Raw genomic sequence first — 27,058 nt, forward strand, 5'->3', positions numbered from 1 at the left:
AAGCCAAACAGCTGAACGTGTTCATTCAATCGTTTCAAGACTGTTGACTCTGTCTACCCCACAAGGGATATAGACGTGACCATATGTATGTATAAACGATATTAACTCGGCCCTGCGCCTAAGGGTGGTAACTGAGTGATTTATTGCTCTTTCGATTATAAACTGTTCGAAACAGTAGGGTTGCCACAGATTGTCTTTGTTTGAGCTCGTAATGGATTAACTTTTGTATGACATACATACATACATATGGTCACGTCTATATCCCTTGCGGGGTAGACAGAGCCACTAGATTTGAAAAGACTGAATGGCTACGTTCAGCTATTTGGCTTTATGATAGAATTGGAATTCAAATAGTGACAGGTTGTTAGCCAATTGCCTAAAAAGGAATCCCAAACTTGTAAGACTATGCCTTAGTCGCCTTTTACCACATCCACTGGGAAGATATGGATTGGTCTTATCCGTTATTCTAATGGTGCCGGGAACCACACGACACAATAGTGTTATTTGTATTTGTACATATAATCACGTCTATATCTCTTGAGGGGTAGATAGAGCCAACAGTCTCGAAAAGACCAATACTAAATGAGGAACAGAGGAACCAAACTTTCGTATAAAGATCCTGGGCTTCCCGGAGAAGAACCGGGATGAACAGAACTACAAAAATGTGTTTTTTCTTACCTCATTTATGACGTGACTCTATTATGAACTTAACCCAGCTTAGATTCTACATGTAACTGTAGTTTGAATAGGGATGATGTCCAGGTCTTAAATCATTATTTATTAGTGCATAACACGATAGAATACACGTAATTAAATCCGTTATGTGAATTTTTAGTTATAATGTTGACGCCCTATCTATATGTTTTATATTCATTCAAAGTACGATGGGAAAGTCCATTTAAAAAATTCAAAATTATTTGAAATAACTATGCCAGGAGCGAATAAACAAAAATATAGAATAACTTTCATTAAGACATCATATCCATAAACGCAATAATAAAGGTAGCTGTCATAGAAATAAAGTTCATGACGCGAACAAGAAACTCAGTTGTGACGTCACATTTGAGTAGCGTTTTGTACGGGGCGTTTTGGACTCGTCCAAATAATGTGTTATGTTACCTCGTATATCTCGGGTAGTTTATTGTTTATTGATGCCATTATTTGACCAATGTTTAAGTTGTTGTGCAACTAAATTAACACTAAAACAAAAACAAAATTGTCATCATGCCTATTCTAATTGTTTCAGATACGAAACATACAAGGCGACGTTAAAGAAAATCCCTGCCACGAGGCTTTCAAGGCTGACGGAGGCGCTTGCCAACTACGATCCTGTGCTCAACGAGTACTTCTTCGACAGGCACCCCGGGGTCTTCGCACAGGTCCTCAACTATTACAGGTATGAGTTGTAACTTCACATCATTTCTGTCTTTATCATTAAAGATTCACTCAGCAGATTACCTGTTTTCTTTTTCATCACTTCTCTGGTAAGAAGTGCTTTGATCATGATTATGGGCAGGATAAGTTAGGTGTTTATACGAGGCGACTTTGATAGGTCGCTTCAACGATGATACGAGTATTTTTTCAACAGACACCCTGGGTTAGCATAGGTCCTCAATTATAACAGCAATGGAAATGTGTAGTATTAGTTCGAATAATAGATATGTATATAGGTACGGGACAAATTACACAGATTGAGTTAGCCTCGAAGTAAGTTCGAGACTCGTGCTACGAGATACTAACTCAACGATACAATATTTTATAATAAATATTTATAAAGATAAACATCCAAGACCCAGGCTAATCGGAAAAAGTTCTTTTCTCATCATACCCTGGCCAGGATTCAAACCCGGGTCCTCCGGTGCCACAGAGCGTACTATCACTGCGCCACAGAGGCCGCCAGTTCGAAGCCTGGAGATTGAGGAATTTGGAAGAAGGAAGAAAGATAGGGTATATTTAGATGATATTGTTATTTCATACCCTCGACGTAGTCGCTAAATAAATGAGACATATAACGCAGACGGGAATAATTTACTTCAAATATAAATTAAGTTGTATGATTTCAAGTAAATGTTTAACACATAAAACCGTTATTTTCAATTCTCTAACGTGCCATTTGAGTAATCTAAGAAGGTTTCGCCGGCTTAAAGTCCTTTGATGAAGCTAAATAGTCGGCTTGGGATTTCAATTTGATTATAATGGCGTCCCTGACCCAAAGGCGAAATTTCAATTTATTTCGAGACATTATAAGACGAGGTTTCCTTATGTGATGTTATTCTACTTCGTGTATTTCCGTGTTGTCTATGAGGTTGGATGCTGTCAAATTCCTAAAATAATATAAGTGTTAAGATCTAAGGAAATATATGTAAATACTTTTGTGTCGTGTGGTTCCTGGCACGTATAGGGCACTCCATTACTTTCCCATGGATGTAGTAAAAGGCTTTTAAACTTTGGATTCTTCTTTTAAGCGATTGGCTAGCAACCTGTTTTTTAAATATCAATTCCATCATTAAGCCAAACAGCTGAACGTGGCCTATCAGTCTTTCAAGACTGTTGGCTCTGTCTTCCCCGCCGGGGATAAAGACGTAACTATACGTCTGTATGTCAAATTTCTGTTATCAGTCTTACGCGATTTCAAAGAAGTTATTACCGTTATCAGTGTTAGAAGTACTATAGATGCAAGCGGATATTATATCATATAGCAGATAGTGCACAAATTAACTCGGATCAAAACATTTCCATTTGCCTCTAGTCCGCTAAACCCTCAGTAACTTGTAACATAACCCAACCAAACCGTATTTGGTTCCTGAATTTTGTTTTACAATTCAATGGATTTAATTTGATCTCGGCCATATATCAATGAGTCTTTACTGAGTTATGTACTTTAGTTTGTGTGCTAACCGATGCTCTTACATACATACATACAAATAATCACGTCTATATCCCTTGCGGGGTAGACAGAGCCAACAGTCTTGAAATGACTGATAGGCCACGTTCAGCTGTTTGGCTTAATGATAGAATTGAGATTCATAAAGTGACAGGTTGCTAGCCCGTCGCCTAAAAGAAGAATCCCAAGTTTATAAGCCTATCCCTCCAAGATTTCCATAGGATAGAGATGAAACGGTCCTATTCTTATGGAATAAAGCAATGAAAAATAAGTCATGTTTTTTATCTTTGACGAAGTAAATAAATAATCTTAATGTCATATAAATTGAAATCTTTTACTAATTTTTTTATACCTATAAGCCTTTTCACTAATTTCGGTAATCGCTGCAAATATTTTTTATGTATATTGTTTATCTATTGTTGTTTTTATGTATGTTTATTATAATTATTTTATATATTGAACGAACTACTGGTTTGAATTCAAAAACTATTTTTGCGTTGAATAGACCATTTATCGAAGAAGGCTTTAGGCTATATAACATCATTTTCATCATTCAGGACGAAGTTGAGGGCACAGTTTTAAATAAACGTAATAAAGTGAAAATTAACGAAACGCATAATACGTTTCGTTACAATAACGTTAACGGCTAACATTTATCTTTTAGCCTGTGAACATTCACCACAGAGCTCGGAACTTCGACAGTCGACTTCAGTGCTCTGTAATTTTCACAGACACATGTACATTTTATAACTCGTAAATAAAACTAGTGAATAGCGTTGGTAAACAGTCGGAATATTGTGACATAAAACAGCTATTCGACTTAATATTAAACAAAATGGCCGTTTCACTAACTCGACCAATAATTGTTTTAACCACGAAAACTGTGAAGCTGTTTTTGAAAGTCAAGATTTTTTTAGGGATTCTTTATTGGAAAATAATAAATAATTTAGAAATAAGGTACCTACCGTTTTTATTTTATTTTTTTGGTGCTAACCCTGCACCATATGTGTTAAAGTAAAAAAAAAAAATGAATTTTATTTATTATTGTTCGTGATAGAACAAGAAAATAAAAAATCTTGATTAACATTAAACTCAATTCTATTTTTATGATTTTTAATATAGATTTATATGATAGTTTAACGAGTTGTAGCTACGGTTTAAAGTTTAGTAAGGAGTTAGTTAATAATTTTGAGTGCTCTAGATCTCAATCTGCCTTATGACTCAAAATCCCTAATTATTGTCATCGGCAAAAACATAATAAAATTAAAGATTTGGCGAATCGAGAAGGTACGACGGGTGGTGATGTCGACCAAATATGGTTAAATATGGTGGTGAAAAACCTGACTGACTGACAGTAAACTTAGTTTTCAGTAATTTATTTGACGTCAACCAATGTTGTGAAACCAAAAGATGTGACAATTGTTAAGTGACATGAAGGGTTCCATAATAAAGTGGGTCCCATAATAATTAATACAATTTTTGAATTCTAATTTGACTTACTCAATCCAGGATAGGCTTACAAACTTGGGATTCTTTTTAAGGCGATGGGCTAGCAACCTGTCACTCTTTGAATCTCAATTCTTACATTAAACCAAATAGCTGAACGCGGCCATTCAGTCTTTTCAAGACTGTTGGCTCTGTCTACCCCGCAAGGGATATAGACGTGACCATATGTATGTATGTAGGTATGCAATCCAGAATTGTGGCCAGAGGCGCACCCCGGGCTCGTCTCTAGAGATTTGAAGACGAAAATGGGACTCGGGAAAATGCCGATGTTCACACTTTTCTAAGTCTCAGTAAATAGTAACAAGCGAATTTAATGTGTTGATGCCATCTCGTAAACATACACATAATAAAAGTATTTTACTGTCTGTTTACCCGACATCGGTAAAATCTATGCTTTTCGCCAGTTTATACGAGTATGTATGTGTTAAACTTAACACATACATACTTGTATCGATGAGTAGACGACAGAGAGACATAATTTATATCGATGAGTCGAGAAAAATTTTGTCAATAGATTTCAAACAACTAAGAAGTTCGGGATTTACATACATACATGTGACCCTCACGCGGGCAGCTCTCTTGCGCAGCGTATTGCTATTGCGTGATGGGAACCCTTCCTAGGGGCCGAAATTTAAATAATAATGCTTTTAGTTATTGTTCATATTTTCGTAGCCATTCAGTCTTTTCGGGACTATTGGCTCTGTCTACCCCGTAAGGGATATAGACGTGACTATATGTATTTATGTATGTATGTTTTTAGTTTGTAAATTTAGAATAGTTGTTATTTATTATTAAATAATGAATATTTATTATTAGTACATTTTATTTAAATATATATATAATCACGTCTATATCCATTGCGGGGTAGACAGAGCCAACAGTCTTGAAAACACTGATAGGCCACGTTCAGCTGTTTGGCTTAATGATAGAATTGAGTATCAAATAGTGACAGGTTGCTAGCTCATCGCTTGCCTGCATTTGCCTGAATGTGCAGGTTTCCTCACGATGTTTTCCCTCAACGTAAGAGCATCGGTTTGTATTCAAACTAATGTACAGAATACATACATAATTACATACATAAAATCACGCCTCTTTCCCGGAGGGGTAGGCAGAGACTACCTCTTTCCACTTGCCACGATTTTGCACACTTCCTTCGCTTCATCCACATTCATAACTCTCTTCATGCAAGCTCGGCGGTTTCGGGTACTCGTATGTACAGAATTTACAGAACTTTGAAAATAAATCATTGGCGAGGTGAGGGATTTGAACCTGTGCCTTTCTGCGCATCACGCATTTAACCGGGCACCTTACCGAGTCGACCACCTGCGCTCTAAAAAGAATCGTCTGAATGTAAATAAAGAAAGAACTCTCTATAAAGTCCAGCTATTATTTTCAGAGAATTTAAAATCTATGTGCTCAGCATCCCGGAAAGATAACGGCAGTACTGGTTTATACTCCATTGAATTGAGGGCTACGTTTTATCCATAGTAAAAAATGTGAAATCTGTCTCAGTGCCGTGTGGTTCCTGACATTAATGAAAAAATAAGAATATTTCATCACTTTCTCATGGATGTTGTAAAAGGCGACTAAGGGATAGATTAATAAACTTGGGATTCTTCTTTTAGGCGATGGATTAGCAACTTGTCACTATTTGAATCTCAAATCTATCATAAAGCCAAATAGCTGAACATGGCCTATATAAATCTTTGCAAGACTGTAGGCTCTGTCTATCTACAGGGATTCATATTCCACCACCATCCATACAGATGAATGTGTGGAGGGAGCGGTGGATTCGGGCTTGACCTACACCAAAGGAAAGATCTTCCGCCAGGCTAGGTGTTATGTCTGGGGAACCGCGCGACAGACGATGTTGTATATAGGCTTCAATCCGTGAAATCTTTGCTTGCGCGATTTAGACTCTTCGCTGTTATCAGCTCAAAACGTCGCGTGATTGGCTATTGTGACTTGTGTCGTAGAGATGCCACCACAAATGTATTGTGAAAAATAGATGAAATTTTACAAGCAAACAAATAAATGAACTTACTTTGCGTTTTTAACATATGTTAGTAGTTTCTTACTTCTTTCTTACTTTCGATGGGCTAGCAACCTGTCACTATTTGAATCTCAATTCTATCATTAAGCCAAATAGCTGAACGTGGCCATTCAGTCTTTTCAAGACTGTTGGCTCTGTCTACCCCGCAAGGGATATAGACGTGACCATATGTATGTATGTATGTTAGTAGTATCTTAACCTTCACGAATATTACATACATACAGATACACACATAAAATCATGCTCTTTTTCCCGAAAGGGTAGGCAGAGACTACATCTTTCCACATGCCACGGTCTCTGCATACTTCCTTCGCTTCGTCCTGTCACTATTTAAATCTCTATTCTATCATTAAGCCAAATAGCTGAACGTGGCCATTCGTCTTTTTAAGACTGTTGGCTCTGTCTACCCCGCAATTGATATAGACGTGACCATATGTATAAAACTACAATTTAAATACTAACAGCTTCTCTATGCACTTGTTGTTCGTAATATCGTTTTATTTCACGATTCGGAGTCAGGTGATTATGATAAATATTTTTACTTCAGATTTTGGTGTAAAAGTCACGCTGGATTTAATAGCACGCCTCTTTGATAATGTCATGTTGATGGAAATTGATGAGATGAGACTGGATGACGGCATAAAAAATATTTTTTTCTATAATATTCGTTCTAGATCAAAATAAGGACGTGGCAAAGGGTCAGGTACAGAGCACCCGATACCGCCGAGCTTGCATGAAGAGAGTTATGAATGTGGATGAAGCGAAGGAAGTATGCAGAGATCGTGGCAAGTGGAAAGATGTAGACTCTGCCTACCCCTCCGGGAAAGAGGCGGGATTTTATGTATGTATGTATGTAAGTATACATATATACATAGAAAAAGCAAAATAACAATGATTATAAACAATGCCCGTCTTTTGTCAGCCGGAAATAAATTGGATCCTATACTAACTGTGTGTGTGTAACGTATAAATTATATAAAGGAGTTCCCTGCATTATTATCGATAATAGCTTTAATGAATAGGCTTCGGAGATAACAGGAATGTAACCAACATATCTATATATACGGAATGTCGATAGTCCTGACAACTATTGCTTAATTGCTATGAAATATTCGGGTACATTGTGGTAACATAATATATATTCCAATTCAAAATTTTTATTCATTGCTATAGGATACTTCATATCGCTTAATAATTCTCAAATCTTTTGGTTTCACAACATTGGTTGACGTCAAATAAATTACTTAAAACTAAGTTTACTGCCGCTTCCAAGGCGTCAGTGCAGAAGAAGCGGTAACAAACTGCACTGCAGCATTTTCTTCAACAACGTCAAATACCGTCACAAATACCCAAACTTAGAATGGAATGTGGACGACAGAATCATTGTTCAGATTAATTTATTTATATGAGATTTTAATAAAAAATAAAAAATAATTTTTTTTTATGTATTACAAATTTTAAATAGATTTATGTACAGAGTGTACTGAATTTTGATTTAGGTTCAAATAAAACTACAATTCATTACGCGGTTCCTGTGCCAAGCTCAAGACAGATGTTTTCATCACTCAGGTAATCATCAGTCATATAAATGATCTATACAACATTATTTATATTACATACATACATAAAATCACGCCTCTTTCCCGGAGGGGTAGCCAGAGACTACCTCTTTCCACTTGCCACGATCTCTGCATACTTCCTTCGTTTCATCCACATTCATAACTCTCTTCATACAAGCTCGGCGGTTTCGGGTACTTTTGACCTGACCCTTTACCAGGACGTCCTTAATTTGATCAAGATACGTTCGTCTAGGTCTTCCCACTCCGACCTTTCCCTCCACACTCTCCTTGTATATCTGCTTAATCAACCTGCTTTCATTCATCCTCTCCACGTGACCGAACCATCTCAACATACCTTTTTCTATTCCTGTAACTACATCTTCTTTCACATCACAACATTCCCTTATCACGCGATTCCTTATTATTTATATTAATTTTCATTAATTAGTTTTATGTTCGTTCTGGGGTTACCGGCACTGAATAATCGGAGCACTCTCTCTCCCCACAGCCGGGAAAAATAATCTCTTGAAAGACTCTTGGCTGTTATTGGCTAATTCAAAGAAGCAGCTTCTATTAGTAAGGGAAAATCGGGGTTTTCTTATAAAACATACATACATATATATAGTCTATTTCCCTTGCGGGGTAGACAGAGCCAACAGTCTTGAAAAGACTGAGAGGCCACATTCAGCTGTTTGGCTAAATGGTAGGATTGAGATTCAAATAGTGACAGGTTGCTAGCCCATAGCCTAGAAGGAGAATCCCAAGTTTATAAGCCTATCCCTTAGTCGCCTTTTACAACATCCATGGGTACGAGAAACACACAGCACAAATTCTTATTAAAATAAGTAGATATCCAATAAAACAATGAACATTTTTATTTTATCCAGTGCACTATATAAATTCCAATAATGCATTATTGAAGGCGGGTCGTAGGCGTCCATTTTTATAGTTTTATTACCCGGTTGTCGCAGACAGCGGCCATTTTGAAAAATGGTTTGACAGTCACACTCCGTTGGATAGTAAATCTATTATTGCTTTGAATTTGCTGTAATTTTTTTAACTATTTTTGGCCTATTTCAGTCCAATTGATGTAGTGCTGAACCAACTTTTTAATCTCATTCGCAAATCATTACAATATAACTTTCTTATATTAAAAATAAAAAAGCGGCCATTTTTTTTTTGTGAAAAAGACTTGTCGAACTTTTGCTCACAAGTGGGACACATAGCTTAAAAAATCTCAGTTGATTACCGTCTTTCAATTCTTAACATACTTCTCAATTCTATCATTAAGCCAAATAGCTGAACGTGGCCATTCAGTCTTTTCAAGACTGTTGGCTCTGTCTAGGGGCAAGGGATATAGACGTGATCATATGTATGTATGTATGTTTATTACCGAATCCCGACTTGTCTAATAGTATCCTTCCTCCTGGCTTAAGTCCCGGTTGCATCCTCACCACTCTGGAGATGGGCTCGGGGTATGCCTGTGACCGTATATCCACGTTTGGGTAAGGCAGGTTTTTACACGAAGCGACTCTATGTGACCTCTGCAACTTTTGCAGGTGAACCTAACCCGTAATGGCTCCATAGTTACACATCCACTTGCCTGAATGTGCAGGTTTCCTCACGATATTTTGCCCTCACCGTAAGAGCATCGGTTAGTATTCCAACTAATGTACATAACTTCGAAAATAGTCATTCGTTCATGGCCGAGATGGGATTCGAACCTGTGCCTTTCTGCGCATCACGAATTTAAACCGGGCACTTTACCGATTCAACCATCAACGCTCATACTTGCCATACAGTGTAACTAAGCAGTACTATAAGAGTCCCCGACACACTATTCCCTCGGGATTTATGTTATAGCCGAAGTGCGTAATGTAGCCTTTGGTTTACAATGACTATAAATTTGGGAAACGTACAGCGGATTTGGTAGGCTTAGGATTTTTTCTTTACTACGTCTACGGCTGGGAAAAATGGTTTAGTATTTTATTTAAGTCGATGTCACTGATATGCGTGTTCGCAGTTGTTCTTAGTTCTATGTTTAGGAAATCACATACATATATATCACGTCTATATTCATTTCGGGGTAGACATAGCTAACATTCTTGAAAATACTGATAGGCCACGTTCAGCTGTTTGGTTTAATGATAGAATTGAGATCCATATAATGGGACAGAATGCCGACCCGTCGCCTTAAAGAAGAATCCCAAGTTTATAAGCCTATCCCTTAGTCGGCTTTTACGACATCAACGGGTAAAGAGAAGGAGTGGTCCCATTTTTTTTATTAGTGCCGGGAACCACACGGTTATCATCATCATCAATTCTAAAATCTTTTGTAGTTGTCTACGGTTGCGACCGAGTTGAGGATGCAACGGGGACTTAATCCGGGAGGAAGAATGATAATAATGTAACGTAGACCAAATAAAAATCCAGACCAAACTTATACGACAAACAACTATGTTTTACGCGAAAATGAAACTGAAAACAAAAAAATATGGAGTCTTATTTTTTGTAAACATACATACATATGGTCACGTCTATATCCCTTGCGGGGTAGACAGAGCCATCAGGCTTTAAAATACTGAGTGGCCACGTTCAGCTATTTGGCTTAATGATAGAGTTGAGATTCAAATAGTGACAGGTTGCTAGGCCATCGCCTAACTATGAATCCCAAGTTTGTAGGCCTATCCCTTAGTCGGCTTTTACGACATCCATGGGAAAGAGATGGAGTGTAATATATATTCTTTTTTGTATTGGTGCCGGGCACCACACGGCACTAAGTTTATAAAAATGTAATTTGTACATTGACAAAGTTCGCCCATTTTGTTGAAACAGAAGTTTCAGACCTTAGGCTTTGTTCGAAACTTCCTTCGCGGCTTACAACTTGAGCTTTTGTAAGTATAAAAGTGTAATTTTACAATAATTCCTTACTGTCAGAATTCTATCCACACATAGAATCTACCTGAAGGGGTAGACAGAGACTATATCTTTTTTGCCAAGATCCGTTCGTACTTCTTTTGCTTCAGAATAGGACCACTCCATCTCTTTCCCATGGATGTCGTAAAAGGCGACGAAGGGATAGGCTTACAAACTTGGGATTCTTTTTTAGGCGATGGGCTAGCAACCTGCCTCTATTTGAATCTCAATTCTATCATTAAGCCAAATAGCTGAACGTGGCCATTCAGTCTTTTCAAGACTGTTGGCTCTGTCTACCCCGCAAGGGACATAGACGTGACCATATGTATGTATGTGTATATATGTTCGCCAACATAATCTATTTTAGAGAATTTAATAGGAAATCGACAAAACACAGCGAATGGTATCGACAGTCGATATATCAGCTTCGATGAAATATTCAACTCGATTAATTGAGTCGAACTGTACAGCCTCCCTACAAAATTGAGTTCGAATATGAAATTATCGATTCTGTTTTACGATTCTCTTTAAAACAAGCGAAATTGATTTTCGTTACAATTTCCGTTTGTGTCTTTCAATTTCGTCTGTCAGTCTATCGTGTTGTAACGTTATTATTGTGTTACTAGAGGCCGCTCGCGACTTCTTCCGCGTGGTTTAAGCCGAATAGCTGAGCGTGGCCATTCAGTCCTTTCAAGACTGTTGGCTCTGTCTACCCCGCAAGGGATATAGACGTGAACATATGTATGTATGTATGTATGTATGTTTAATTCCCACGGGGACTACGGGATACAAAGTAGCCTAAATATTATTCTGGGTCTTCAGCTACCTACACACCAAATTTCATCGCAATCGGTTTAGTAGTTTTTGCGTGAAAGACTATCAAACACATCAATCTTTAAAAATAGTAGAATATAATTACCTCGTATCGACTCTGTGCTTTGACAGTAAGTAGTTCTTTAGCGTTACATAGTCACGTCTATGTCCTATGCGGGGTAGACGGAGCTAATAGTCTCTAAAAGTCTGAAAGGCCACGTTCAGCTGTATTTACGATGGAACTGAGATTTAAATAGTGGCAGGTTGTTAGCCCATCGCCTAAAAGAAGAATCTCAAGTTTATAACCTTATCCTTTAGTCGCTTATGCAATTTACGACATCCATGGGAACGAAATGGAGAGGTCTTATTCTTTTTTTTATTGGTGCCTGTAACCACACGGCACTCCTATATGCAAACTTATCAATGTTGACTACCATTTACTACCTACAAGCAACTTGTTTACTAAAATAACAAAATGAAATAATGAGAAAGCAATAATAAATTTCCACTTTGTTGTTCAAAATGTAATTTCATTGTTGTTGGCAATATTGGACGATATCTTAACTTTTAAAATTTGTTGTGACGATATTTCTGAACGCTTTTCATCCCCGGATTGTAAAACCAAGTTGTAAAACCATACGACAATTATTAAGCGATATAATAGTATCCTAAAATAATGAATAAAAAATTTTGAATTTTGATTTTTGAATTAAACGGTAACGAAATAATGGGGTTTTCAACGAATTGGTTATGTTTATTTGGTTGTGGTATTTACCAGTGGTCGATAGTACCTATATTATGTAGATCACAGTGTAAAGTGACCGTGTGGTTCCCGGCACCAATACAAAAAATAATAGGACCACTGCTTCTCTCTTCCATGGATGTCGTAAAAGGCGACTAAGGGGTAGGCTTTTAAACTTGGGATTCTTCTTTTAGGCGATGGGCTAGCAACCTGTCACTATTTGAATATCAATCAGCTTAATAGCAGAATGTGGCCATTCAGTATTTTCAAGACTGTTGGCTCTGTCTACCCCGCAAGGGATATAGACGTGACCATATGTATGTATGTAGGTAGCAGTATAAAGAGCGTCGGTGGTAGAATCGGTAAGGTGCCCGGTTAAAATGCGAAAGGCACAGGCTCAGATTCCACTTCGGCCATGTACCGATGGCTATTCTCGAAGTTCCGTACATTAGTTTGAATATTTACTGATGCTCTTAGGGCGAGGGAAAACATCGTGGGGAAACCTGCACATTCAGGCAACTAGATGTGTAACCATGATACAGTATCAGTTAGGTTTTCGTGCAAAAGTAGCAGAGGTTAGTTAATCGTTAAACGCGTAAAAATCTGATTCACCCAATCTAGGATTATCGTTTTTCGGCGGATCTCGGGCAATATGTTAATAAGTAGACGGACAGACGGGCGGACGGGCGGACTGGAAACGGGCGGACGGGCGGACGGGATACGGGCGGACTGGAAACGGGCGGACGGGCGGACGGGAGACGGGAGACGGGCGGACGGGCGGAGGGGCGGACGGGAGACGGGAGACGGGCGGACGGGCGGACGGGAGACGGGAGACGGGCGGACGGGCGGACGGGATACGGGAGACGGGCGGACGGGCGGACGGGAGACGAGCGGACGGGCGGACGGGATTTTAACAGACAGATAACAAACATCCTTCTTTCCTTATTGTTTATTTGTCGTGTGTGTTAGTGGCATTCTAATAATCTTATTTCCTTACCCAATTTTATAAACGCGAAAACTCTGTCTATCTATTTGGTAAATTTTTACAGGTAAACCATTGATATTGATGAAATGAAGCGTCTAAATAGTATATGATTCGAATTTTACAAACAAATAGGCAATTTTTTCTGGAAATTTCTACAACAACGGGAATTCCATTCCGGGGGCCGCGAGAAAATGCTAATAAAATAAAAACAAACATTTGACCGTGCCTCTGTCTACCTCGCAAGGATGATAGACGTGATTGTATGTACATACGTATGTAAGATAATGACAAAAGTCATTTTCCTAAACATCAAGCCACGTTTTCCGTTACGTGGTCGCCATTCCAAGTTTTCTACTTAATTCCCGTAAAATTCTGTAATTTGGTAGAAAATTCCCAACGAGCTTTCGACCTTCCTCCCATCCCTTATTACACCTACGTCACGTCTTATTAAAAGTTCAACGGAACGGGAGATACTTAGCTTTTGACATAATTTAATATTCGAATGATTAATTAACATTTATTATATTAAACAGCGGAACAGTGTCGTCTTTGCGCTTTGAAGTATGGTTTTTATCTCGTTAAGAATATTAAAATTAAATGTAAATATAAAACCATGGCTCGTTCCCGGAAGGGTAGGCAGGGACATCTTTCCACTTACCACGATCCCCGCATACTTTATTCGCTTCATCCACATTAAAACCGTTTATACAAAACCCATTGAGTTGTCCATAAATCTTGACTTGACCTGCCATTGCATGAAGTAAATGACGAATGTGAAAAGCGAAAGATAATAAAATACTGACGCTGTACATATCATCACGTCAATATCCCTTGCGGGGTAGACAGAGCCAACAGTCTTGAAAAGACTGAAAGGCCACGTTCAGCTGTATGGCTTTATGATGGAATTGAGATTCAAATAGTGACAGGTTGCTAGCCAATCGCCTACATTAGGAATCCCACGTTTATAATCCTATCTCTTAGTCGCCTTTTACGATATCCATGGGAAAGATACGGAGTGTTCCTTATCTACATAAAATGCCGAGAATCACACGGCACATTCACATAGCAATATAGTCTATTATTCATACAAAACACGTCAGAATGATAGCGCAAACGACTATACACGGAAAATTGTAGCGACCCTGTGGACCAATTTCTAACGGCAATCCTGGGACGTCCCGGCCCTGCTTTTTATCCAGTTATATGTGCCGTGCGGTTCCCGGTACCAATACAAAAAAGAACATCACGCCCTGGCCGGGATTCGAACCCGGGACCTCCGGTCTCACAGACAAGCGTACTACCGCTGCGCCGCAGAGGCTGTCACGTCACATATACATATATACATACATATGGTCACGTCTATATCCCTTGCGGGGTAGACAGAGCCAACAGTCTTGAAAAGACTGAATGGCCACGTTCAGCTATTTGGCTAAATGATAGAATTGAGATTCAAATAGTGACAGGTTGCTAGCCCATCGCCTAAAAAAGAACTCCAAGATTGTTAGCCTATCCCTTAGTCGCCTTTTACGACATCCATGGGAAAGAGATAGAGTAGTCGTATTCTTTTTTGTATTGGTGCCGGGAACCACACGGCACTAACGGCACTTACTAACGGTAAATCAATAATGCACATTAATTTATTTATTTAAACTTCATGCACGTAAAATGGACAGAAGATTTTCCCTTGCGGGGTGAACAGAGCCAACGGTATTAAAAAGAAGAGAGATAAGAGATATGTCACGTTCGGCTGTTTGGCTTAATGATAGGATTGAGATTCAAATAGTGACAGGTTGCTAGCCCAGCGCCTAAAAAAAAAGTATCTCAAGTTAATAAGCCTATCTCCTAGTCGCCTTTAACGATATTCACGGGAATGAGGGGGAGTGGTCCTATCCTTATTGGTGCCAGGAACCACACGGCATGTAAAATGTCTGATGTAAACTAAAAACAAGTGAACAAACTGCCACGTCTCCCGCGGTATTTGAACTAGTTGACTTCAACTAGTAGACTGCCAAGGCGGGTTGAATCCAAAAGCAATATTGAATTTTATCATAAGTTTGAACTTTCTCTGATTAGCCTGGGTCTTGGATGTTTATCTATATAAGTATCTATCTATAGTAATATTATAAAGCTGAAGAGTTTGTTTGTTTGTTTCTTTGAACGCGCTAATCTCAGGAACTACTAGGACGAATTGAAAAATTATTTTTGTGTTTTTGACCATTTATCGAGGAAGGCTTTAGGCTATATAACATCACGCTGCAACTTTTAGGAGCGAAGAAATAATGGAAAAAACGGGGGAAATTATTCATCCTTGTGGGCTTCAATGATGCCCAGAATAACTATTCCACGCGGACGAAGTCGCGGGCACAGCTAGTTTATTATAAAACTAGATTCCAAAATAATTGTCCAGGCATAAGAGCTATACATCAAAAAAAGTTTCATTCAAATCCGTTTAGTAGTTCCTGAGATTAGCGTGTACGAACAAACATACAAACACACAGACTTGTTTTTTTCAAATTCATGTTCTGTTACTTTTTTTTTTCGTTTTAATTTTTTTTAATATATTCAATGTACAGACAAACTATTTTTACTTTTAGTATCTCGTAACACAAGTCTCCAACTTACTTCGAGGCTAACCCAATCTGTGTAATCCCGTATACTATATTTTTATAATGATATTTCAAATTTACCTCACCGTCTTTTTGTTACCAGGAAAATAAGAATATTATCGGAAATAATTTATTATCCATCGATTCCCCTGGTACAGATAATGCTCAAAGTTTTAGCTAACTCACACAAAGTTTGTTCGCTGTTTATACTTAGCTTTATATTTTGTTCGTAAATTCAGTTGCCAGGTTGCCAAATTTTCTAATAAACCTACACACATACATACGTATAGTCACGTCTATATCCCTTGCGGGGTTAACAGAGCTAACAAACAGTCTTGAAAAGACTGATGGACCACGTTCAGCTATTTGGCTTGATGATAGAATTGAGATTCAAATAGTGACAGACAGGTTGCTAGCCCATCGCCGAAAAGACGAATCGCTGGTTTATAAGCCTATCCCTTAGTCCCCTTTTACGACATCCATGGGAAAGAGTGGTCCTATTCTAGTGAATGTGATCACATAAATTACAATATTACGGAAAGCTACAGACTTGTCGATTCGTTTTAACCAGAGTTCCCCAAACTTTTTTGTGTTGTAGACCCATTGCCATGTTTTTCCGTGTTGGGTGGACCCCCTACTTACCTGATATTGATTTCTTCTTCTATTCTACAATTTTCTTCTATTCTACAACTTACACAATTTTATAAACATATATAATATTTTTTTTACTTCATACTTACTTTTATAAATAATGTATATGTGCATTTTTGACATGGTGTTGACAAAATTTGTACAGTGTGTACATACATATTTTATTTTATCTTTATTTATTTAACGATATATTATATAGTACTGAAATAACTAGTTCTACATTCATTCATGTTTTTTAATGTAGACAATGTGTATTCGTCCATGATTAAGATTTAAGAGATCTATATTTGTACATTGACGTCCGATGAAAATGCTGCAGTGTAGTTTGTTCCGCCGCTTCTTCTACACATGCGCTTTGGAAGCGGTAGTAGTTATAATTAGATTTAAGTGATGTGACGTCAATAAGTGATACCTTGTATCCAATTTTGAAAATAAATCTATTCTATTCTATATATTTTGATATTATAAGATAATATGATGTAAGTAAAAAGGTACTATAAACAGTGTACTCGTATGTGTTAAGATCTATCGTGGATTTTTATTTCGTGGACCCCCAAATTTTTTCTGCTGACGTAGACCCTTTGCAGGTTGTCATAGACCCCTAGGGCTCGACACCACTTTGGGAATCACTGGTTTAAAGCCTTTTAAATACCATTTTTGCGCCAGAAGCATTTTAACCACCACCTTATCGATTTGACCACCGACGTTTTATTAAATTCTAATCTCTTCTAATTCTTAATTAATTAATTATTATAAATAGATTCGTTTTATTCAGCATGTATATAATTACCTAAATAACACACCTAAGTTTAAAATAAAGCCTGTATGAAGGGTTAAATTGATTCGCCCTCAAACGGTCCTAGATCAAAGAGGCTCAATATGGCGGCAATAATTGGATTTACGAGGCCTGATTGTAAACTGTGAACGATTTGGCCTCAAATAATGAATGTGCAGAATAATCTTATGCTCTGATACATACAAACCCAGACAGTCACACATGCCGTGTGGTTCCCGGCACTAATTGAAAAAAGAATAGGACCACTCTATCTCTCTCCCATGGATGTCGTAAGACGCGACTAAAGGGTAGGCTATAAACTTGGGTTCTTTTAGGCGATGTGCTAGTAACATGTCACTATTTAAATCTCAATTGTATCTTAAAGCCAAATAGCTGAACGTGGCGTATCAGTCTTTACAAGACTATTAGCTCTGTCTATCCCGTAAGGGATATAGATGTGATTATATGTATGTATGTATGTATGTACAGTCATACATAAACTAAGTCACGTGTATATCTCTTGCGGGGTAGGCAGAGCCAACAGTCTTGTAAAGACTGATAGGTCAGCTGTTTGGTTTAGTTATAGAATCGAGATTCAAATAGTGACAGGTTGCTAGTCTATCGCCTAAGAAAAGAATCCCAAGTTATAAGCCTATTCCTTAGGAGCCTTTTACGACAAAAGATATATAGTGGATCTAATCTAAAGTGCCGTGTGGTTCCCGGCACTATTACAAAAAAGAATAGGACCACTCCATCTCTTTCCCATGGATGTCGTAAAAGGCGACTAAGGGATAGGCTTATAAACTTAGGATTCCTCTTTTAGGCGATGGGCTAGCAACCTGTCACTATTTGAATCTCGGTTCTATCATTAAGCCAAATAGCTGAACGTGGCCATTCAGTCTTTTCAAGACTGTTGGCTCTGTCTACCCCGCAAGGGATATAGACGTGATCATATGTATGTATGTATGTAATCTAAAGTGCCGAAAACCTCACGACACTGTCAACCAGGCAGGCATATAACTTCTTCCTCCTTCTGACTTAAATCCCAGTTATATTTTGACTTCTTCTGGAGAGAAGATTGGGATGCGTTTTTTTAAACTTGATATTGGATTAAGTCAGGTTTTTAGACGAAGCGACTTCGTTAGACCTCCGCAATCATTGGAAAAAAGCCGAAACCAAATTAGAAACGAGATGGAGTGGTCTTACTCTAAAGTACCGAAAACCAGACGACACACACAAACACACAGACATTCCTACGGGCAATGCTAATAGTAGCAAGAATTAAAAAAAATATACAATTGAGATTCAAATAGTGACAGGTTGCTAGTCCATCGCCTAACAAAACAATCCCAAGTTCATAAACCTATCCCTTAGTCGCCGATCGCAATCTATAAAGTAGAAATACTGTAACTCTATTACAATTTGCTTTATTCCCAAATCACCTGGGGATCTTATAAACTTGTCAAAACTTCCCGAATTATAGTTTATAATACAACAAACTATCGTTCGGAACTTTTACGCTGCCAATTCATATCCTGAGGGATGGAAACTTCGTGAGTTATCCTGTTACTGTCTGTTTAACGTGAATTTTGCCAGTTAATTTGGACTTTATACACACATATGTATATATTTCACGAGGTAGACGGAGCCAACAGTCTCACAAAGAGGAAAGAAATTCAGTATGTATAGTAATTTGAATCTCAATTCTATCATTAAGCCAAATAGCTGAACGTGGCCATTCAGTCTTTTCAAGACTGTTGGCTCCGTCTACCCCGCAAGGGATATAGACGTGACCATATGTATGTATGTATGCAATGGCTTCAAATTCACTGCAGCAGTTCTACATTTGCGTAATCCATGTTTTAGAAATTGCAATCTCTCACGGTAACTCCAATCCTTTGCCATTGGACTGTTATATGTACTTATATTCACGATTTATTGCCGTGTGGTTCCCCTGCATCATTACAAAAAAAGAATAGGACCACTCCATCTCTTTCCCACGGATGTCGTAAAAGCCGACTAAGGGGTAGGCTTATAAGCTTGGGATTCTTCTTTTAGGCGATGGGCTAGCAACCTGTCACTATTTGAATCTCAATTCTATCTTTAAGTCAAATTGCTGAACGTCGCCTCTCAGTCTTTTCAAGACTGTTGGCTCTGTCTACCCCGCAAGGGATATAGATGTGACCATATGTATTCTATCATTAAGCCAAATAGCTGAACGTGGCCTGTCAGTCTTTTTAAGACTGCTGGCTCTGTCTACCCCGCAAGGTATATAGACGTGATCATATGTATGTGTATATGTCAAAGAGTCATATGTGGCGCGAGTTTTTGAACCCGTCGTTTACATCAAGCTTTTTTCATTCGGACACCTCAACTATTTAACTTGTGACACTGTATTTTATTTGAAAACTGATGACATGTTTATTTGAATTTCAGATAAATATTTTTATAAAGCGTAGTTTGAAACACGACGAACCACTTAGAACTTTTTCATCACGTCAACTACATTTTGTGGTTCGACGGTCCGTGAAATCGGGATGGGTCGGGTTCAAATCCGATATAAATACGAGTGGAGAAGTTTTGCTGTATGTATATGATAATGTTTTCCTCTCAATTTTTATATTTACTAGCTGGGCCCGCGAGTTTGTCCGCGTGGAATAGTTATTTAGGGCATCATTGAAGCACTCAAGGATGAATAATTTTCCGTGTTTTTTTTTTCACATTTTCCATTATTTCTTCGCTCCTAATAGTTGCAACGTGATGTTATATAACCTAAAGTCTTCCTCGATGAATGGTCTATTCAACACAAAAATTATATATTGTTATTCCTTCTAAATAAAAAAAAATAAAAAAAAAAAAAACACAAAAATAATAATTTTTCAATTCGAACCAGTAGTTCCTGAGATTAGCGCGTTCAAACAAACAGGAAAACTTTTCAGCTTTATTATATTAGTATAGATTTATTTTATCAAAGAGTAAAGGTGTTGTTTTAGTTAGGAATATTAAGCGAATTATTGAATTGTAAAATAAAGCCCGTAATAAGTATATTAACCATTCAGAAATTTTTCAAACTAATGTAACTTAGAAACGATGTATTCGCTCGAGGCCAAGGCAGGACTTGAACTTGAACTTGAGAATAAAAAAAATGTCAGCCCGTAATTCAATCTATCACTATTTATTTTGCGAAACAGCTGATCTTTAAATCTTCTAATATTGAAAGACTTTTCGTAAATAACAAAAAAAAATATTTCTTTTTTAGGCGTTGGGTTAGCAACCTGTCACTATTTGAACCTCAATTCAATCATGAAGCCAAATAGCTGAAAGTGGCCATTCAGTCTGTTCAAGACTGTTGGCTCTGTCTACCCCGCAAGGGATATAGACGTGACCATATGTATGTATGTAAAATTTTTTCAAAAAACATGGGTGTCTTCTTTTAGGCTATTGACCAGCAACCTGTCACTATCTGAATCTCAATTCCATCATTAAGCCATACATCTGAACGTGGCCTATCATTATTTTTAAGTCTGTTAGCTCCGTCTACCCCGCAAGGGATAAAGACGTAATTGTATGTGTGTATCTATATTATTCGTAATGTTCTTAGTTATTTATTTACTTGAGTATGCCCGCATCTTTACCCGCGAAAAAGTGAGATTAATTACGTTAATTTCCGTTTCGTAATGTACCATTTAATGGGAAATTAAATTATCAACATCCCGCTCCAAACGCTGTTTATCAAACTCAAAAACATCTCTCAAACAAGGTAGGTATCTGAATCAAAACACTAAATAACTAAACACGAATAATAGGACCACTCCATCTCGTTTCCATGGATGTCGTAATGGCGACTAAGGGATAGGCATATAAACTTGGGATTCTTCTTTTAGGCGATGGGCTAGCAACCTGTCACTATTTGAATCTCAATTCTATCATTGAACCAAACAGCTGAACGTGGCCTTTCAGTCTGTTCAAGACTGTAAGCTCTGTCTACCCCGCAAGGGATATAGTCGTGATTATGTTTATAATGGCCATGTATGTATAAAACCGGTTATAAAATTAGAGTTACTTTGACATAAAAAGTTTTCTGTGAAACGTGAAATCTCTCGTGATCAAGCAACCAACCAACTGTATGCACATTGTAGTGATGGCAAGCGACCCGTTTTCTCAGGAAAATGTCTAGCCTCATACTTAAACATGTTTGACAAATAATAATTTAAATGAACTCAAATTACAACTAAAAATACTTATAAAAAAGAAAGAAAAAATAAAAGTTGATTACAAACTAAAATTTTTGTTTACAAATTGTACAGTCATTGCATAGAATTATCATGCGGGAGTGTGCCCAGAAGGCTGGCAGCATTGCCGATGTGAATTTGCACGCCGTTCCATATTATTTTAAAATTGCCCAACAGGGTTCATATTGTACCAATTTATAAGCAGTAACTGTCATTCAACTGATATACTTTATGATATAAAGATATTAAAAAAAAACTTCTTTACAAACATATATGTATATATATCTGTGAATTACATACGATGAGTCGAATGAATGATGGAAAGATATAATGACAGGACTTCTTCCCCCTGGCTTTAGACCTGGTTGCGTTTTCATCACTCTGGAGAGGAGCCTGGTATATGAAAGAGGGTGGTGAATAACTCTGTCCACCTGGTATATATGAGGTAGGGTGAATAACTCTGTCTATCCGCAAGGAATATAGATGTAATTATATTTATGTATGTATGTAAAATAAATAAAGGCATGCGGTTTAATTGATCTTTCAATCGGTCAAGTCGGGTTATCAAAACGTCCATTTATCTGAAATTGAAATCGCCATTGTACTATCTAAATATGTGCATTGTGTTGTGACTGCGTCTATTTCGCAAAGAATATAGACGTGATTGTATGTATGCATAAACAACCAAAACCCAGGACAATCAGAGAAATTGATTTCTCATCATTTTTTTTAAGGGACAAATTACACAGATTGGGTTAGCCTCTAAGTAAGTTCGAAACTTGTGTCACGAGATACTAACTCAACGATACTATATTTTGTAATTAATACTTATATAGTTAAACATTCAAGACCCAGGCCAATCAGAGAAAGTTCGTTTCTCATCATGCCATGGCCGGGATTCAAACCCAGGATCCGGTGTTACTGCCCCAAAAAAGACCGTCATAAAAAGATAACATACATACATACATTATACATATCATCACGTCTTTATCCCTTACGGGGTAGACAGAGCCAATAGTCTTGAAAAGACTGATAGGCCACGTTCAGCTGTTTCGCTTAATGATAGAATTGAGATTCAAATAGTGACGGGTTGATAGCCCATCGCCTAAAAGAAGAATCCCAAGTTCATAAGCATACCCCTTAGTCGCCTTTACGACATCCATGGGAACGAGATGGAGTGGTCCTATTCTTTTTTTTTATTGGTGCCGGGAACCACACGGCATAGTGATAAAAAGATATTGTCATTGTAATAAACTTTTTTTTGCAGGACTGGCAAACTCCACTACCCCACAAATGTCTGCGGGCCGTTGTTCGAAGAGGAATTGGAGTTCTGGGGTCTCGACTCCAACCAGGTGGAACCCTGCTGCTGGTCTACCTACAGCATACACCGAGACACTCAGGTATTTAGGTAGCAATAGTTAAGATATGTCTCATTTGCGATTCCATTTTTCTTTTTTTTCACCTTATGTGTCGTTTGGTTCTCGCTACTTTTGAATAGGAACGCCATTTCTCTCCCACGAGTGTCGTTAAAGTCGACTAAGGGAAAGGCTAAAAAACGTGGGATTTTTTTAATTATGTTTGCGGCGATGGGCTACCAACTGTCACTATATGAATCTACATACATACATGTAGTCACCCTTACGGGGTAGACAGAACCAATAGTCTCGAAAAGACTGAATGGCCACATTCAGCTGCTCGGCTTAATGATGGAATTGAGATCCAAATAGGGACAGGTTGCTAGCCCATCGCCTAAAAAAAATCACAAATATGTAAGCCTATCCCTTAGTCGCCTTTTACGACATCCATCGGAAAGAGATGGAGTGGTCCTATTCTTTTTTGTAATGGTGCCGGGAACCACACAGCACTATTTAGGTAGCAATAATAAAAATATGTCTCATTTGCGACTCAATTTTTTCCTCATAGATATCTTATGTGCCGTGTGGTTCTCGCCACTTTTGATTAGGAACTCCATTTCTCCCACGAGTGTCGTTAAAGTCGACTAAGGGAATGGCTAAAATGCTTGGGATTTTTTTTTATGTAGGCGATGGGCTACCAACTGTCACTATATGAATCTACATACATACATACATGTAGTCACGTCTATATACCTTACGGGGTAGACAGAACCAATAGTCTCGGAAAGACTGAATGGCCACATTCAGCTGCTCGGCTTAATGATGGAATTGAGATCCAAATAGGGACAGGTTGCTAGCCCATAGCCTAAAAAAGAATCACAAGTATGTAAGCCTATCCCTTAGTCGCCTTTTACGACATCCATGGGAAAGAAATGGAGTAGTTCCTATTCTTTTTTGTATTGGTGCTGGGAACCACATGGCACTATTGGTGCCGGAAACCACACGGCACTATATGAATCTCAATTCCATAACTAAGCTACACGTGACCGTTCTTTTGAAAACGTGATTGTATATGTATGTATGTACAAAGTGATAGTACATTTTGTAATTCAGTTACTGAGACATAGTAGCTTAATGGATATCATGCTAGTTTGGCACCACGGGGGTCCCGAGTTCTGTTCCCAGCGTGAGGAAAACTGTGCTTGATAACAAAAGTATTAGTTTGTTCGGTTCTGGGTACATACATATATTGTTCTCACTCCTTTAATATATTTGCACTTTCAGATTTAATTTTTAAGTAATTACATAACACATTTTAGGCACTCAAAATCTTCACCACAAGTAATTTATACTTACGTATAAGTACATATAGATATAGTCACGTCTATATCCCTTGCGGCGTAGACAGAGCCAACATCATGATAATGGAGTTTTGTGATGTATGTATTATATATGTATGTATAAGTCTAAGTTTTAAGTTTTAAAAGCAAAAGTTTTCGTTTGAAACTTGTACATTTTGTTGAAAGCGGTTCCTCCGACCGTAAAGAGAGCATCATATACATATTTTCAGGCACACATTTAGTATTTGTTTTGTAAACTAAAGTTAGCTACCTTTTCATTATTGACAGTTATGACAGTTGAATGCCGTGTGGTTCCCGGCACTAGTACAAAAAAGAATAGGACCACTCCATCTCTTTCCTATGGATGTCGTAAAAGGCGACTAAGGGATAGCCTTACAAACTTGGGATTCTTTTTTTAGGCGATGGGCTAGCAACCTGTCACTATTTGAATCTCAATTCTATCATTAAGCCAAATAGCTGAGCGTGGCCTATCAGTCTTTTCAAGACTGTTGGATCTGTCTACCCCACAAGGGGTGACAGACGTGATCATATGTATGTATGTATATATGACAGTTGAATCCTAAAGCACATTATTGTAACTTCTACGCTAATAGTTTTTTTGAGCGTACAAGTTATAATAATATGCTCTAAAAAACTATTAGTTCCTCAGAGCTTGTAAGTCTGCCTTTGGCAGGCATCTCCTGTGAAGCTATCCTTACCCTTAAAATCAATTGTAATATAGTTACAACTTTATACTTATTACATGTAGAAAGACTCATTACGTTTGTCCCATTAACTAATGTATAAAATGTATATATTAGCAAAGATAACAGGCATAAAACCTAGCCTAGCGGAAGATTATCACTTTGCATCAACGCTCTAAGAAACCTAGTTCTTATTGGATAATGGTTACACATCGTTTTTTCTGAATATACACATTTCCTAAGGATGTTTTCTCTTGCCGTAAGAGCATCGGTTGGTATTCAAACTAATGTACATTACTTCGAAAATAGTCATTGGTACATGGCCGAGGTGGGATTTGAACCTGTGTCTATCATTGCATCACACCTTTTAACCAATCACCTTAGCGATTCGACACTCTCGAAAATTAATTAATCAAAACTAACAATCTATTATTCTGCCCTTGAAAAATTTCAGTAAACGATGTTAGGGATTAAATAATCACTTTTCGTACGAGTCTCCCGTAAACTATTTCCCACTTATGTTGGGTAAACGGAGTGAACTTCTGAGCTTCAGCCATTACTTGAAGCAGTTAACCCTATAACAACTTAAGTTAAGCAGTTTGTCGTTTGATGTTCACAATATGACATAGTATCTCTATGAATAAGCCGTGTGGTTGCCGGCGTATTAGAATAAGGCCACACCGGTCTCAGACGGAGCAGTAACCGGCTGGTATTCTAATATATCTGTATTATTTATAAATGGGACCGATTCATTATTTTTATTGATGTTGTAAAAGGCGACTAAAGGAAAAGGCGCTCATTCATCTAGTGCAAGCTTCCATGCTGGTCTGGCAGTGAAGAAAAAACACAGCGTGTTTTGTTCTTCTTTCTTCTTCTTCTCGTGCAAATTGTTAAAGTCAATCAAGAGAAAGGTTTATTAAAAAAGAAATTCTTCTTTTAAATGTCATTTAAGTGCACTTCTTTTAAGTGCCGTGTCGTTTTCGGCAGTTAAGAATAGAAACACTGCATATCATTCACATGGATGTCCTAAAAGGCGACTAAGGGATAGGCTTGTAAACTTGGGATTCCTCTTAGGTTAGCAACCTGTCACTATTTGAATCTCGATTCTATCATGAAACCGTACAGCTGAACGTGGCCTGTCAGTCTTTTCGAGACTGTTGGCTCTGTCTACCCCGCAAGGAATATAGATGTGATTTAATGTATGCATGTATGTATATGTAGTCGTGTTTCATACAAACCAAAACATCAATATCACAAAAATAAACACTGAAGGAAAAATCCATATTTTTCCATTACTTAGTCATAAAATAACTTATGCTTATTATACAAGTTGTATTCTTTTGATTGAAGTATTCCCACACCACAACTTCGCTTTCGGCTAACTTGTAATGTGTTTCGGCATCAGACGAAGGCTAGCACTCCATAGCTGTGTTTAATACGCTAGCTATAAATAATATCATCTGAGTATGTTCATAGTTTGTACTTAGCTGAATTGCTTCAGAATGTTTTTCTGACCTAGGACATCAAAGGTTAGTTATTGCGGACTTAGTTCTGTGTAGATTACTAATTTATTGGTTTTTAACCGGTCATGTACTTTTGCTATATGTATTAAGACATTTTATGTTATGAAACTGTATTGTGTGTGTCAATAAATAAATAAATAAATAAACAAAAATAATAAATAGGTTTAATCTTCCTCGAAAACCACCACGTTACGAGTATAAATGATTTACTATGGTTGCCATATGATGGTCATATTAAAAACCTTTCTGTCTACTTGATTACACATTTAGATGTTATTTTAAGTTGTTTGTTTTAAAACTCAGGTATTTACACAACAAGTTAACCTTCGCTTAGTGCTGAAATTAAAATTCAGATAAAGACAGGTTGCTAGCCCATCGCCTATAAGCATTACATATTTTTTATATAATAGATTT

The 27,058-nt window shown here is 37.6% G+C and overlaps 1 protein-coding gene across 1 annotated transcript in view; it reads left to right on the forward strand.

Annotated features, from left to right (window-relative positions):
• LOC106138350 (potassium voltage-gated channel protein Shaw) overlaps positions 1-27,058 on the forward strand; it is a 143,171-nt gene that overhangs the window by 14,425 nt on the left and 101,688 nt on the right. The window contains exons 2-3 of the mRNA XM_013339478.2: positions 1,247-1,396; positions 22,990-23,122. Of these exons, the coding sequence (XP_013194932.1) occupies positions 1,247-1,396; positions 22,990-23,122 (283 nt within the window). The remainder of the gene's footprint in view (positions 1-1,246; positions 1,397-22,989; positions 23,123-27,058) is intronic.

Source organism: Amyelois transitella, chromosome 17, assembly GCF_032362555.1.
Source record: "Amyelois transitella isolate CPQ chromosome 17, ilAmyTran1.1, whole genome shotgun sequence".
Taxonomy (NCBI): domain Eukaryota; kingdom Metazoa; phylum Arthropoda; class Insecta; order Lepidoptera; family Pyralidae; genus Amyelois; species Amyelois transitella.